General features: G+C 40.0%; 1 protein-coding gene across 6 annotated transcripts in view; it reads left to right on the forward strand.

The window, feature by feature from the left end:
* Positions 1–10,794, forward strand: part of LOC308393029 (uncharacterized protein) — a 32,316-nt gene extending 21,522 nt beyond the window's left edge. For 2 of the 6 annotated variants that reach the window (XM_080876462.1, XM_080876461.1), the window contains 2 exons: positions 6,824–6,957; positions 7,331–10,794. In XM_080876462.1, coding sequence (XP_080732588.1) covers positions 6,940–6,957; positions 7,331–8,446 — 1,134 coding nt within the window. In that variant the 5' untranslated portion in view covers positions 6,824–6,939 and the 3' untranslated portion in view covers positions 8,447–10,794. Of the gene's footprint in view, positions 1–183; positions 6,086–6,823; positions 6,958–7,330 lie in introns of those variants that run through there. The other 4 variants (XM_080876463.1, XM_080876460.1, XM_080876459.1 and 1 more) reach the window with 3 other exon arrangements.
* The last annotated feature ends 3,562 nt before the right edge of the window (positions 10,795–14,356 follow it).

Below are 14,356 nucleotides of genomic sequence, written 5' to 3' on the forward strand. Positions count from 1 at the left end.
TTCTTATATTGATTTTTATTGATTTTTATGCTGATTTTTTCCCTTTTTTCCCTTTTTTCCGTGTGAGCTTACCTGCGATAACTTCTGGACACTTATAGATCATTAGGACTAGAGTGTTCTTAACAGAAACAGCAACATTTTATGGTTACCTTGTCCTCAGCGCTCTGTGTGTCTGTGGCCTAGACACAGCTGAAGCCTGATTACAGCGTCTGGGCACCGAGCAGCCTCAATAGCCTGGAAAGGTGCTAACCGCTAGGCTAACTAGCAACAAGATGCCTTCCCTCTCCACAGATGACTACCACAGCCTCCTGCAGAAGATTGCAGTACTGGAGACAAAAATTCATCACTTAGAAGTAAACGTGGAGGTAAATGGACTGTGTGGAAATGAAACAACCTTGCCTTTGATTCAAAACAATGGCGATGAGCAAGCTAGTACACAGCTAAGGAGCACAGATAACATGACCAAGAAAGTAGACTCTGTGCATTATTATAAATCCTCAAGTGATAATCCCCCCTTAGACTGTCTTGGTGCAAAACCAAGACATAAATCATGTCTCCTGGAAGGGGGAGGACGTATCACAGGCAGGGCACAGCGAGCTGAAATCTCTGAAACCGACTGGCCTTCACTTCCTACGAGACAGAGAAGCTCTTCTACCCCTGTATACGGGAGGAAACAGGACTGGACAACCGTGAATAGGAAGGTTAACAACAAACCTCCAAAACAACTGAATGTGAAACTGCAGAACAGATTTGCTCCACTATCAAAGGACCCTGGATCTATATCGGACAACCATCCATCTAAAAGCAGCGAAATAAGGTCTGAAAATCTGTTGAAAAGTGAAAGGCCACAGGGAAAGCTAAAGGCTAGGCCTGAAACTCTGATTGTGGGTGACTCTGCCGTAAAGGATGTACAAAGGATGTGCGGTAAGAACACTAAAGTCCTCTGCTTTCCTAACGATATGGTCAACAACCTGAAGGAGAGAATTCTTCAAATTGCAGATGAATATCCAACTGTGACAAACATTGTTCTGCATACAGGGTCAAACGATGTGTCCAAACAACAGTCGGAGGTTCTGAAACGGGACTTTACTGGATTACTAAATACTGTAAACTCTCTGAATGCAGCTGTATTCATCAGTGGACCTGTACCGCCGGTCAGAGGAGGAGACGAGAGATTCAGCAGGTTGTTTACACTGAATAAATGGCTTATATCAGCATGTGCTGACCACTCAGTGCATTTTATCGACAACTTTAATATTTTTTGGGAACGCAGGCATCTGTTCAAAGCAAATGGATTTAATTTTAACAAGTCAGGGGTGAAACTGTTCACCTCCAACTTGTTTTATTCCATACGTCATCCATCTGTGCTTGGTGCCAAGGCTGAGATAAACGAGGAGTTATCTCATAAAGAGGAACAAACAGTACTCCAAGAACAGACAAAGCCCAGCAGAAACCTTGAGGAGGAGCTCCATTTGCCCCCACCCGGGAAGAGCCTCAGAAAGGAGAGACATCCATGGCATCTGAGGAAGAGCCTCAGAAAGGAGAGACATCTAAGGCAAGAAGAGGGGTCCCTATTTGCCTCCAACTCTCTCAACAACACCAACGACCAGGACAAGGGACCACGACCTTCCCCAGTCCCCCAAACCCCTGACAGGCCATCACCCTCCTCCCCCTCCCTTTCTCCCTCCTCCCCACACCTGAAATTCACTGAGGAGATGATGGAGCGGGTCAATGCTGGGCTCAGATCTACCCCCCGTCCCAATCCCTTTTTGTCCCCCATAAACCCCCCACCAGAGCGGCCAAAGGTTCGCCATCGAGCCCCACCCTCAACAGAGCAATCGAAGTCACATTGCCCAGCCTCGCCCCCCTTAGTTCCTCTTCATGCCCTGTCTCCGCAGTCTGATGTGTGATGTGTGGAGGGTCCGGGCTGTGAGGATTATGGCAGTGATGACTTTTCCCAGGAGAAGCTGGGACCCTGTTTACTAGAAGGTTTTAAAATTTCTGTACTTTTAGGTGACAGGAGACATGTGGCCTGGTCAAAACACAGAGAGCTGCACTCTAAAAGATCTTTAAACATAGTAAACATACCTTGTGTGCCACAGACTGCTCCCAAACACAAGGGGACAAGTAATACCTCTAAAACACTTAAGTTGGCTTTATTAAACATTAGATCTCTAGCTGGGAAAACATTTTTAATTAATGATTTAATCACTGAGCACAGCCTTGATTTTATGTTTTTAACTGAAACTTGGTTGGACCAAAGTAACAGTGGAGCTGTTCTCATCGAGACGACCCCTCCTAACTACAGTTTTATCAGTGAGGTCAGGGTGAGCAGGAGAGGAGGAGGGGTTGCTGGCTTATTTAATGAATCATTTCAATGTAAGCAGCTATCTCCTGGAAGTTTTCAGTCTTTTGAATATGTGGCTTTACAGCTGAAGGCCCCATCCAAAGTTGTGTTTCTTAATGTTTACAGGCCTCCCAAATACTGCACAGACTTTTTTAATGACCTCAGTGAACTGCTGTCTGTGATCTGTGTTGATTTTGACTGTGTAATTATTGTTGGGGATTTTAACATCCATGTGGACAACCCTCAGGACAAAGGGACTAAAGACCTGAGTAACACTCTGGGCAACTTTGGGCTGACTCAGCATGTAACAGAGGCCACACATAATAGAGGACACACTCTTGACCTACTGATCTCCAAAGGCCTGAGCATTTCAAAGGTTACTGTGTCTGATGTGGGCGTGTCTGATCATTACTATGTTTTCTTTGAAAGTAAAATCTCAGCCCACACAAATATATCAACAACAGTGATCACAAAACGGTGTATAACTGAACACAGTAGTGCAATTTTTAACCAGGTCTTCCCATTAACACCTGACCTGTCCAGAGGGTCAGTCAATGAGCTCGTCAATAGCTTCAATGCTAACATGTTAAATGTAATGGACACTATTGCTCCCATTAAGGTGAAGGTTATCTCTGGAAGGAAAAAGTCTCCATGGAGAAACTCCACACTGGTGAAAAATGAAAAAAGAGAGTGTAGGAAAGCTGAGCGCAGATGGAGAAAAACAAACCTCCAGGTTCATTATGACATTTATAAAGAGAAACTTCACAATTATAATTTACAACTGAGGAATGCAAGGAGGTCCTACTTCTCTGACATCATCACTAAAAACAGCCATAATGCTCGGGTCTTATTTTCTACAGTTGACAGGCTAACAAACCCCCCTGTGTCAGTGGCAGCTGAACTTCATTCGACCATGGCCTGCAATGACTTTGCCAAATTCTTCACTGAAAAAATCCAAAAAATTAGACAAGCAATTGGTACATCAACAGCAGATCCAGGATATGTACTGTGTCCACCAAAAAACTGTTTAAACACCATGAAACAGTTTCAACCTATTAACAGCAAAGACCTGGAGGACATCTTAGGTCAACTGAACTCCTCCTCCTGCTGTTTAGATGTCCTGCCAACAAGTTTTTTCAAAAAGGTCTCAAAGACTTTAGAGTCAGACCTGTTACAGATCGTCAACTTTTCTTTATTATCAGGTGTGTTTCCAGAATCACTAAAAACTGCTGTAATCAAACCTATACTGAAAAAGGACAATCTTGACAAGACACAAATGAACAACTACAGGCCGATCTCAAATCTCCCGTTTTTAAGTAAGATCATTGAAAAAGCAGTTTCTCAACAGCTCAGTTACTTCTTAAAACAGAATAATTGCTACGATGCCTTCCAGTCAGGTTTTAGACAGAATCACAGCACTGAAACCGCTCTGACCAAAGTGTTCAATGACATATGTCTGAATACAGACAGTGGAAAAATGTCAGTCTTAGTTTTACTGGATCTCAGTGCAGCATTTGATACAGTTGACCACAACATATTACTCAAACGACTGGAGAACTGGACAGGTCTTTCAGGAACTGTACTAAACTGGTTCAAAACATACGTAGAAAACAGGAAATACTTTGTATCAATAGGTAACTTCACATCTGAGCAGACAAGTATCACATGTGGAGTTCCCCAAGGTTCCATCTTGGGACCCCTTCTGTTTAACATCTACATGCTCCCACTGGCACAGATTATAAAGAACAACAAAATAAACTATCACAGCTATGCAGATGACACACAAATATATATCACAATGTCACCAGGAGACCGAGGCCCTGTACAGGCTCTTGGTAAATGCATTGAGGAAATCAATGACTGGTTGTGCCACAATTTTCTCCAGCTAAACAAAAACAAAACTGAGGTAATAGTCTTTGGCGCCAAAGAAAAACGATTACAGGTCACCAGAGAACTTCAATCTATACATCTAAAAACCACAAACCAGGCGAGAAATTTGGGTGTAGTGATGGATGCAGACCTAAACTTAGAAAAACACATTAAGACAATAACAAAGTCAGCTTACTATCACCTCAAGAATATATCAAGGATAAAAGATCTGATGTCTCACCAGGACCTGGAAAAACTAGTCCATGCATTCATCTTTAGTAGGCTTGATTACTGTAACAGCATCTTTACAGGTCTACCTAAAAAATCAGTCAGACAACTACAGCTCATTCAGAACTCTGCTGCTCGAGTCCTCACTAAGACCAAAAAAGTGGACCACATCAGTCCAGCTCTGAGGTCTTTACACTGGCTGCCTGTCCGTCAGAGGATAGACTTTAAAGTCCTGATGCTGGCCTATAAAGCTCTGAATGGTTTAGGACCAAAATACATCAATGACCTCCTGACCCAGTATGAACCATCCAGCTCCCTCAGGTCATCTGGATCCGGTCTTTTATCAGTTCCCAGAATCAGAACCAGACACGGAGAAGCTGCATTCAGCTTTTATGCTCCTTATATCTGGAACAAACTCCCAGAAAGCCTCAGATCAGCTGAAACACTCAGTTTATTTAAATCCAGGTCGAAGACTCACCTGTTCTCAGCTGCATTTGAATAAAGCACCAAATCCACACTTTAAGCTTAAATTTCAAAACTTACATTTAACTACTGATTTTATCTACTGTTCTGATTTTATCTGTTTTGATTTTATATACTGTTGTTTGTTTGTTTGTTTGTTTGTTTGTTTGTTTGTTTGTTTGTTTGTTTGTTAATTAGTTAGTTAGTTTATTTGCTTGTTTTAATCAATTTTAAATCATGCTTTTTATTTGTTCTTGTTTCTAATGTCTCTGTAAAGCACTTTGAATCACCTTGTTGTTGAATTGTGCTATACAAATAAACTTGCCTTGCCTTGCCTTGCCTTTTTCCATTGTTTAAGCACTGCTTCTAGCCAAGAGTGATACCATATATGCCCTATGGCTGCAGAAAAGGCTAACATTGTTATCTTTCTACAAAAAAAACAGCTGAACATGAGAGGGTTTTGGACCAATTTTGTGTTCTCCATTCTTTAAGCACCAGTTTGAGTACTGTTTAAGCACTGGTACAGTTTCAAAAGTACCAGTTTGGTACTGGTATTGGATAGGGCTGCACGATTCTGCATAAAATGAGAATCACAATTTTTTTTCCTTAGAATTGAGATCACGATTCTCTCACGATTTTCTTTTCCAATATAAATATTTATTGCACTTATTAACTGCACATCAACTTCGTAACAGTTGAGACTGAACATAAAAACAATATATAAACATAAAAACAACAAATGTCTCGCAAAATGTTGCCGCAAAATGTTGTACTGCTTGAAATTCCGTCTCCACCGTTGCTCGACACTGCGTGTATAGAGCAGGTAGTGCAACAATAGAAAAATAGTTGCGGGACAGCACTGTGTAGCGTTTGTCTAGGGCGTTGATCATTTTCCTAAATCTCTCATTTTGCACAGTGTTGATGGGAGCCATATCTTTGGTCAGGTGATAAGTAATGGCCTCTGTAATTTCTTTGTGCCTGCGGGAGTTCGACGGGTATAGGGAAGCGCTGTATAAGGTTCCCGTTATTGATGTTTGGGTGGTTGACCGGGATGGATTTTCTCCTGTCACTTTCTCGTCTTCCCTGACGTGCTCTCCGATGTTTTTTCCCTACTAATTTCAGCATCACACGGCACAGCTTCTGTATCACGTGGTATAAGGCTCCGCCCTTGTCATTTGTTGAGCATTTGTTTTCATGCAGATTACGTCCTGGATCAAAATGCGGTACAGTCGTCGTCTTTTTTTTTCTTTTTTTTTAAATCGTTGTCATTTGGAAATGAGATCGCACAAAAGTATGAATCAAGATCGCGATTTTTCTAACGATTAATCGTGCAGCCCTGGTATCGGATAAAACCTAAACGATACCCATCCCTACATACAACCACCCTTTACCTTCCCATATGGAAAAGAAATAGTAAAAAATTATATGATTTACTCATGAAAGTGGCCACTTTCTCATTACTTTCATGTATTGTTTTAGTAAGTATCCAAAAAATAGAAGTTTCATTTATATAATTTTCAAGGGGTCTTATATCTGTTTTCACTCTTGTATGCTTTTCATACAAGTTTCACACAAGACGGATACAAACTTTATAAGATTTATATATATCCTTTCCATGTGGGTTGTCTGGGTGGAGTAGGTGGAATCTAATGAGGTGCTTCAGGTGGGACTGCTACCATTGAGTGTGAGCCGGACTTGTGGATCTATAGAAGTCCATATATACAGGGTGTAGCATCCACTGGGTAAAGGCAGTGATATGCAGGGGGGTCAGTGGCTTTTTCCCTTTCAGGTTCTTGTGACAACTGATGACTTTCTTGTTGTAGCTGCTTCTCAGTTTCCACATTGAAGTTTCATAGGTATTGTTGTCACTGAGGAGTTTAGTCATGTTTATTTGCTCTGCTTTTTTTTATATATCAGGGATAAAATACATATACTTTTTGTGTCCCAGCTGAGTAACAGGAGAAGAGTCTGGTGGAGCAACAGAGGAACAATTTCAGCCATTTGGACTCAGCTCAGCCACTACAGAGGAAAAAATGACTTCAACACAGAAGGTGAGAAAAATATCACAGTTACACTGTTATTGAAACTGCACAGCTTGTTGGTTTTTAAAAACCAACTCAGATGTTACAAGAAGATACAAACATAATTTTTATCGGCACACATTGAAACAACAATATCAAAAATTGATTCAATTTTTTATGAGTAAAATATTTTCTCCACTTATCAATATTTCTTCAATATGTATTTTTCATTACAACTGTCATTGTAGCACATCATTCAAATGTGATACTATGACCAGAAGGTGGTGGAAACACACCTACAATGTGTTTGTTGACATGTTTGATTCCGCTAATAGACGGAGTTACAGTTTGTTCCACGACTGCATTTCACTCACTGCCTCTGTTTGTATCTCTGTCACTGCAGGACCAACATGGAGCGAGAAGTCAGCGCTCCCAGGAGGCCGACAAACCTCACAGAAGAAAAGGAGAGAAAACCTACAGCTGTGATGAGTGTGGGAAGGATTTTAGCCGGGGTGGAGACTTGAAAAGACACCAACTCATCCACAGTGGATTTAAACCTTACAGTTGCGACTTGTGTGGAAAGTCTTTTACCCGGGCTGAAAGCTTAAAAACACACCAACTCATCCACAGTGGAGTTAAACCTTACAGCTGCGACTTGTGTGGAAAGTCTTTTACCCAGGCTGGACACTTAAAAACACACCAACTCATCCACAGTGGATTTAAACCATACAGCTGCGACTTGTGTGGACAGTCTTTTACCCAGGCTGGAGACTTAAAAAAACACCAAATCATCCACAGTGGATTTAAACCTTACAGCTGCGACATCTGTGGAAAGTCTTTTACCCGGGCTGAAAGCTTAAAAACACACCAACTCATCCACAGTGGAGTTAAACCTTACAGCTGCGACTTGTGTGGAAAGTCTTTTACCCAGGCTGGAGACTTAAAAAAACACCAACTCATCCACAGTGGAGTTAAACCTTACAGCTGCGACTTGTGTGGAAAGTCTTTTACCCAGGCTGGAAACTTAAAAAAACACCAACTCATCCACAGTGGATTTAAACCTTACAGCTGCGACTTGTGTGGAAAGGATTTTACCCAGGCTGGAGACTTAAAAAAACACCAAATCATCCACAGTGGAGTTAAACCTTACAGCTGCGACTTGTGTGGAAAGTCTTTTACCCACGCTGGAAGCTTAAAAACACACCAACTCATCCACAGTGGAGTTAAACCTTACAGCTGCGACTTGTGTGGAAAGTCTTTTACCCGGGCTGAAAGCTTAAAAACACACCAACTCATCCACAGTGGAGTTAAACCTTACAGCTGCGACTTGTGTGGAAAGTCTTTTACCCGGGCTGGAAGCTTAAAAACACACCAAATCATCCACAGTGGATTTAAACCTTACAGCTGCGACTTGTGTGGAAAGTCTTTTACCCACGCTGGAAGCTTAAAAACACACCAAATCATCCACAGTGGAGTTAAAACGTACAGCTGTGACTTGTGTGGAAAGTCTTTTACGTAGCATTTGGGCTTAAAAAAAAAAACACCAACTCATCCACATTGTAGTTAAAGCACACTACTGTGAGTTGTGTGGTAAAGCTTTTGCTCAAAGTCGAAACTTACAGAAGCATCTAGTTACCCACTCTGGAATTAAGGCGTACAGCTGCGACTTTTGTGGAAAAAGTTTCAGCGACAAACAGTACCGAAATAGTCACCTACGCATTCACACTGAAAATGATGTTTCCTGCTGTGATCAGTGTGGGAAACTGTTTACAACAGATGCACAGTTACAACAACACATGTTTAGCCACACTGAGGAGAGACCTTATAAATGTGACCTGTGTGAGAAGACTTTTAAAGCTCCACATCAGCTGAATAAACACCAACAGATCCACACCAGAAAGTAACTCTACAAGTGCAGTTACTGTGAGGATGTATTTACCTTTTTATCCTGTATTTTTAACCTGACTGTTTGGAACAAGTCTGATCAGTAAACTTACGGAGTTATACTGAATGAATTGTTTGGAAAATTGAAGAGTCATTTTTGTTCAGTAAGCTCAGTCTTATAATGTAAACAGTAAAAGTAATTGGACGTTGGCAGAGATGCTCTTTGTTTCAGGCGACATTCAGGATAAAAATAAATAAAGCAGAGCAACACAGATGGATCCAGTTCTCAGCCCTGTCGTCACTGTGGTGGTGGGAAAGCGTTTCTTTGTAAGCTTTGTGGAAAAACTTCCAATCATCAACTGGACCTAAATCCACATCAACGTAGCCACACTGGAGACAAATGAACTACTGCAAAGAATGTGGGAGAGGCTTCCACACACCAAGTACATTAAAAATACATGAACTCTTCCACAGTGTGTTCAAAAAGCACATCTGTGACTAGTGTGGGTCATCCTTCACCACTGCACGTGAGCTCAATGAAAAAGCATAAGGGAATCCACACAGGAGAGACACCATACAAGTGCAGACACTGTGACAAAAGCTTCTCACAATCAGGTCATCGTAACAAACATGAACGTACACACATGGAAGTGAACTTCAGCTGTGACCAGTGTGACAAGAGCTTCAGGAATCTCAGTTCATACTCCGAACACAAACGATCCCACGCTGTAAATAAACTGTTTCACTGTTACCAATGTGCAAAAACCTTCACTTCATTATCTGCTCTGTGCAAACATCAGCCTGATCATGCAGGACTGAAATCACTGGATCACAATGAATCTGAAGAGAGAGAAAGATCCTCTTCTGGTTTCAGGCTCAGACTTAAAAACCTTGAGATCAGGCTCCACAGAGTTCAGATGGAATCTCCTGTAAAGAGTGTCAGCTGATGTCACACTTGGATCTGATGAGGTAGCTCTGATTTCTGGACCTGCAGTGAATAATCCTGAATGTTACATTTAGGAAGCTGCATGTATAGATATGCATAACAAGTTTGTTTTTTCCTTTGAGGGATTTTAATTCTCTAAAATGTTATCCCTGTTACATTTTAACCTTTGTTCCCTTAGGACACAGTAGTGTTTAGTAGTTGTACTATTAAAGTTATAGGAATGTCTTTTCTTTCTTTTTTTTAAACAAACTGGTATTCTATCAAAAATCAAATATGGATATGTAAATCATTTCTTTTATTTGAACTTTTTTAGCTTTTCCAAAATTAACTTATTTTTTATGTATTCATTGCATGTTTCACCTCAGTTAAATTTCAATCCTTCATTCATATTTAAACTCTTGCTGTGGTAAAATCTTCTCTTAAATCCTTTTCTCCCAAAACAAGCAAATATTTTCACAGCAGTTGCTCTTAAAACTTCCAAAATGAACTAAATCTGTTCACCAGCTTTGAAACAACACTTTATTATGAAATTTATCAGTTCCCAGAGTCAGAACCAGACACGGAGAAGCTGCATTCAGCTTTTATGCTCCTTATATCTGGAACAAACTCCCAGAAAGCCTCAGATCAGCTGAAACACTCAGTTTATTTAAATCCAGGTTGAAGACTCACCTGTTCTCAGCTGCATTTGAATAAAGCACCAAATCCACACTTTTAAGCTTAAATTTCAAAACTTACATTTAACTACTGATTTTATCTACTGTTCTGATTTTATCTGTTTTGATTTTATATACTGTTTTGTTTGTTTGTTTGTTAATTAGTTAGTTAGTTTATTTGCTTGTTTTAATCAATTTTAAATCATGCTTTTTATTTGTTTTTGTTTCTAATGTCTCTGTAAAGCACTTTGAATCACCTTGTTGTTGAATTGTGCTATACAAATAAACTTGCCTTGCCTTGCCTTGCCTTGCCTTTATGTCCAGAAAAAAGAAACTCAAGCTGAACTGGTTTTGGGCTGTATTTCCATGTAATACCTTTTTTTTCCCCAGAAGATGAAGCAGTGAGTCAGTGTAACCTTTATTTAATTAGGGAAAGAACACAATATTCACAGTGGCAGCAAAGAACTGTTAAAAGTTAAAAACAGCAGCACACATCAGAACCATTTTAAAGATCACAGGTGACTACTTTTAGTTAATTTAAATCCTATTAAACATCTATTTTTGGCTCCTCCTTTCACTTTAGTGTATTTACTGTATCCTTGAAGTCCACGTTGTTTTTTTTAATGAATTCATTTTGATCCACATGTTCTGCAGCTGTTTTCCTTTTGATTTGAAGTTTGCATTATGAAATCCTGATACTGTTAAAGCATCAGTTATATTTGATGAACTCTGTGTAAAGTTTATTAAACAGTTTGGTGTGAAAAATAAAGAAATGGTCTCACAGCAAGTAGTTTGAGCCATGATTTCCGATTCAAACTAATTTAAATGTTTTTAGTGGTACACGTGGAGGTTTATCAGAGGAGGAGACTTGGCTGCTCTCGGCACAGTTCCTGCAGCTCATTAAAAACTCTGAAATGATCTTCAAGGAAAAGATGATTAATTTTTCTTAAAAACAAGATGTGGGCATGAAGTTTTAACATGAGTGTGTTTAAGATGCATTGTGATTAGCATCTCACACGTTCCAATAAAGCAGATGTTCCTGCATTGCAACAGTAGTTTGCAGATGTGTTCATCCCCCGACCATCTGCAAGACTCTCATGCAGCACCAATTTGAAACGCAGCCTGGAAAGTGCGTTCATGGCCCTACAGGTTGCCTAAGCACAAGAGACAAATTGTGCAAAAGGAATTGGCTGAAATGGTGAAAATGCTGTTATCATAGGATGAAATGAGGATTTGTTCCTCAGTGTTTGGTCTCCTATGCTTACCTTTTCTCCAGATGATTTGTCGCAGTTGAGAGGGGCCAGTTGTCTTTAAGGTGCTTCCAGGTAATTAAGAAGTGAGTGCAGGGTTTGTACCATTCATCACACTTCTGTTAGGTTTGTTTGAAGACTCGGGCATTTTTCAGCACCTGCTGTAGCGATAGCTGCGTCCTCACACTGCATATGCTGTTTGCCACCTGGATGATGTTGTCATTCATAGTGATACCACGGTGGAGCATGTGCAGTGGGTGGTCACAGTCCCTAAAGTGTGTGGTTGGATGGAGGGACGTACAGTATTTGGGTACAATTTGGGAGCTGGGTATGTGCATCCACACATGGATAAAACAGCAGCCATCGCATCCTGCCTGTGTCCCAACGCAAAAAAGAACATCCTGATAATAATGAATTACAATATTCCCGACAAGAAGAAATAAATGCATGAACGAGTTTTTCAGCATCACTCTGGGACAGGATATTTCTGATTTTCAAGATATTGCAGCAATGGAAGAAAGCAGTCATAAATAATGGCTTAATATTTCCATTAAAGGAGAAATCCTGGTCAAAATGACTCTAAGATTCCATATAGTGTTACTGGAGGCCAAGGTATTGCATCCAGAAAAGAATAAAATCCGTAGCTGTTGATAAAATTGGCACAGAGCTTCCCCCATGCATTACCAAAGATTCACATCAAACTCATTCTTGATTGCTTTAATGAACATTTTTTTATTGTCACAGTTTGATACTGATGATTTCTTGTGAACACTCCTTTAGTTTAAACCCAGTGACAGTATCAAGTTATTATGTTTGTTTTCTCCCTCCAAGTGAGAAAACATTTGATTCATTCAACCTTTTTACCTTTATTGGATTATGGTGACCTGCTTTTTATGAATGCACCTGCCCACTACCTAAAGAGGTTGGATACTGTGTACCATTGTGCTTTACGTTTTATTACTGGCTATGGAAGTCGTGTACATCATTGTTCTCTGTATGCTGCTGCTAAATGTCCATCTTTGCATATTCGTAGACTCTCCCATTGGTTGATTTTTATCTATAAATCTCTCCTTGGGCTGGTTCCATCTTATTTATGTGTTTATATGGGTAAAAACCACAACCAATACAACCTTCGTTCGAACAAAATCATACAATTGATTGTCCCAAAAATCAGAACAGAATGGGGGAAAAGGGCTTTTAAATACGCTGCCCCTGCTTCCTGGAATAATCTGCAGAAGGAACTGAAATTATCAGAATTGGTTACCTTGGGAGAGTTTAAGTCTGTCTTAAAGGAACGAGAGAACAGCTCTTTTACTCAGTGTGATTGTTTTTAATGTACTCTTTTTGTATTTGATCTGTTATTGTATATTTTACACATGTTTGTATGCGATATTGTATTTGTTTTAAATGTTATATACCTATGTGGTATGTGACTTTTGTTGCTATGATGCCAGGTCTCTCTTGGAAATGAGATTTTTAATCTCAATGAGATTTTTTACCTGGATAAATAAAGGATAAAAAAAAAAAATGTAAGTATCTATCTATACTTCGTCTGCATCCCTCGAGGCCCCATTTGAAGGCTGATTATGTCCCAACATAGGCCAGAATTCATAGCGCAGTGGTGGCTGTGGCTATTTTTTTCAAAAAAGAAAAAACCCCAGCAGATGGCTGAAGCGTGGTGGCCAAAGAATAAACTTTTAAAAGCAAGTATTAAATTTTAGATCACTTATATATCTGCAAAGAACGTTATAACATTACTGTTGGCTACATGTCCACAAAGTTATGTATAGGGGTGGGTTTTTAATTATCGATTTATCGATTAAAATCGGTTCTAGCTTGGATAATGTGATATCGATTCATTAAAATCCTGAAATGATTTTTTAATACAAATTTATTTTGACCAAAATGCCAGAATTTCAGGTTAAACCTCAGAAAATTTCAACAAATAACAACAACCAAACAGCTGAAATAGTAAATGAGAGCAGGAACACGATTCTGCACAAAGACGTAAACACAAAGCGTGGATCCACCGACGGATCAGAATCAGCGAGATGTCGCCTTTCTCTCACGACAGCACGGACACGGTCGGGGCTGAAAGCCGACAGCCCGCTGATCCGTGCTTTGAGTTCACGGCCTTTTTCCACTAGATTCTGAAGCTGCAGGTTTTGTCTCTCTCCAAACAACATTGACTAAACCAGCAGCTAAAGAAGATCCAACCCTTCACATAAACATCGTCATGAACTTTTGCTGTTTTACTTCCACAACAATAAAATCACACTTCATGCACAGCTCTCTCCCTCTCTCTCTGTCTTTCTGTCTATGTGTACTTCAAGAACAGTTTCCCGTCAAAAAAAATCAGTTTTCTGCATTATTCGCTTGTTTATTACGCACAAGTCTACCGTTGTTTACAGCGCTGTCGGCCTCTGTTTTTTCCCTTTTACCTAATTTTGAAAAGAAAGTCTCATTTCTGCTGTTCAATAGGCTACTGAACAAATTCAAACTTTTTAAAATTATGCGAAATTTCAAAACGCTTAGCTGTGTCTCTAATAAAACCTCTGTAACTTTGCTCTGCTTCACTTCAGCAGCATCAGCTGAGGTTCATATGTTGATTAATGGTTTTCTTTCGTTTTCGATGTACTGCTGAATATTTTTATAAAATCCCAGGCCAGGAAAATCAACTTTGTGTTTTTCTGTGT

This window comes from Rhamphochromis sp. 'chilingali', assembly GCF_963969265.1.
Source record: "Rhamphochromis sp. 'chilingali' genome assembly, chromosome: 1".
NCBI classification, from domain to species: domain Eukaryota; kingdom Metazoa; phylum Chordata; class Actinopteri; order Cichliformes; family Cichlidae; genus Rhamphochromis; species Rhamphochromis sp. 'chilingali'.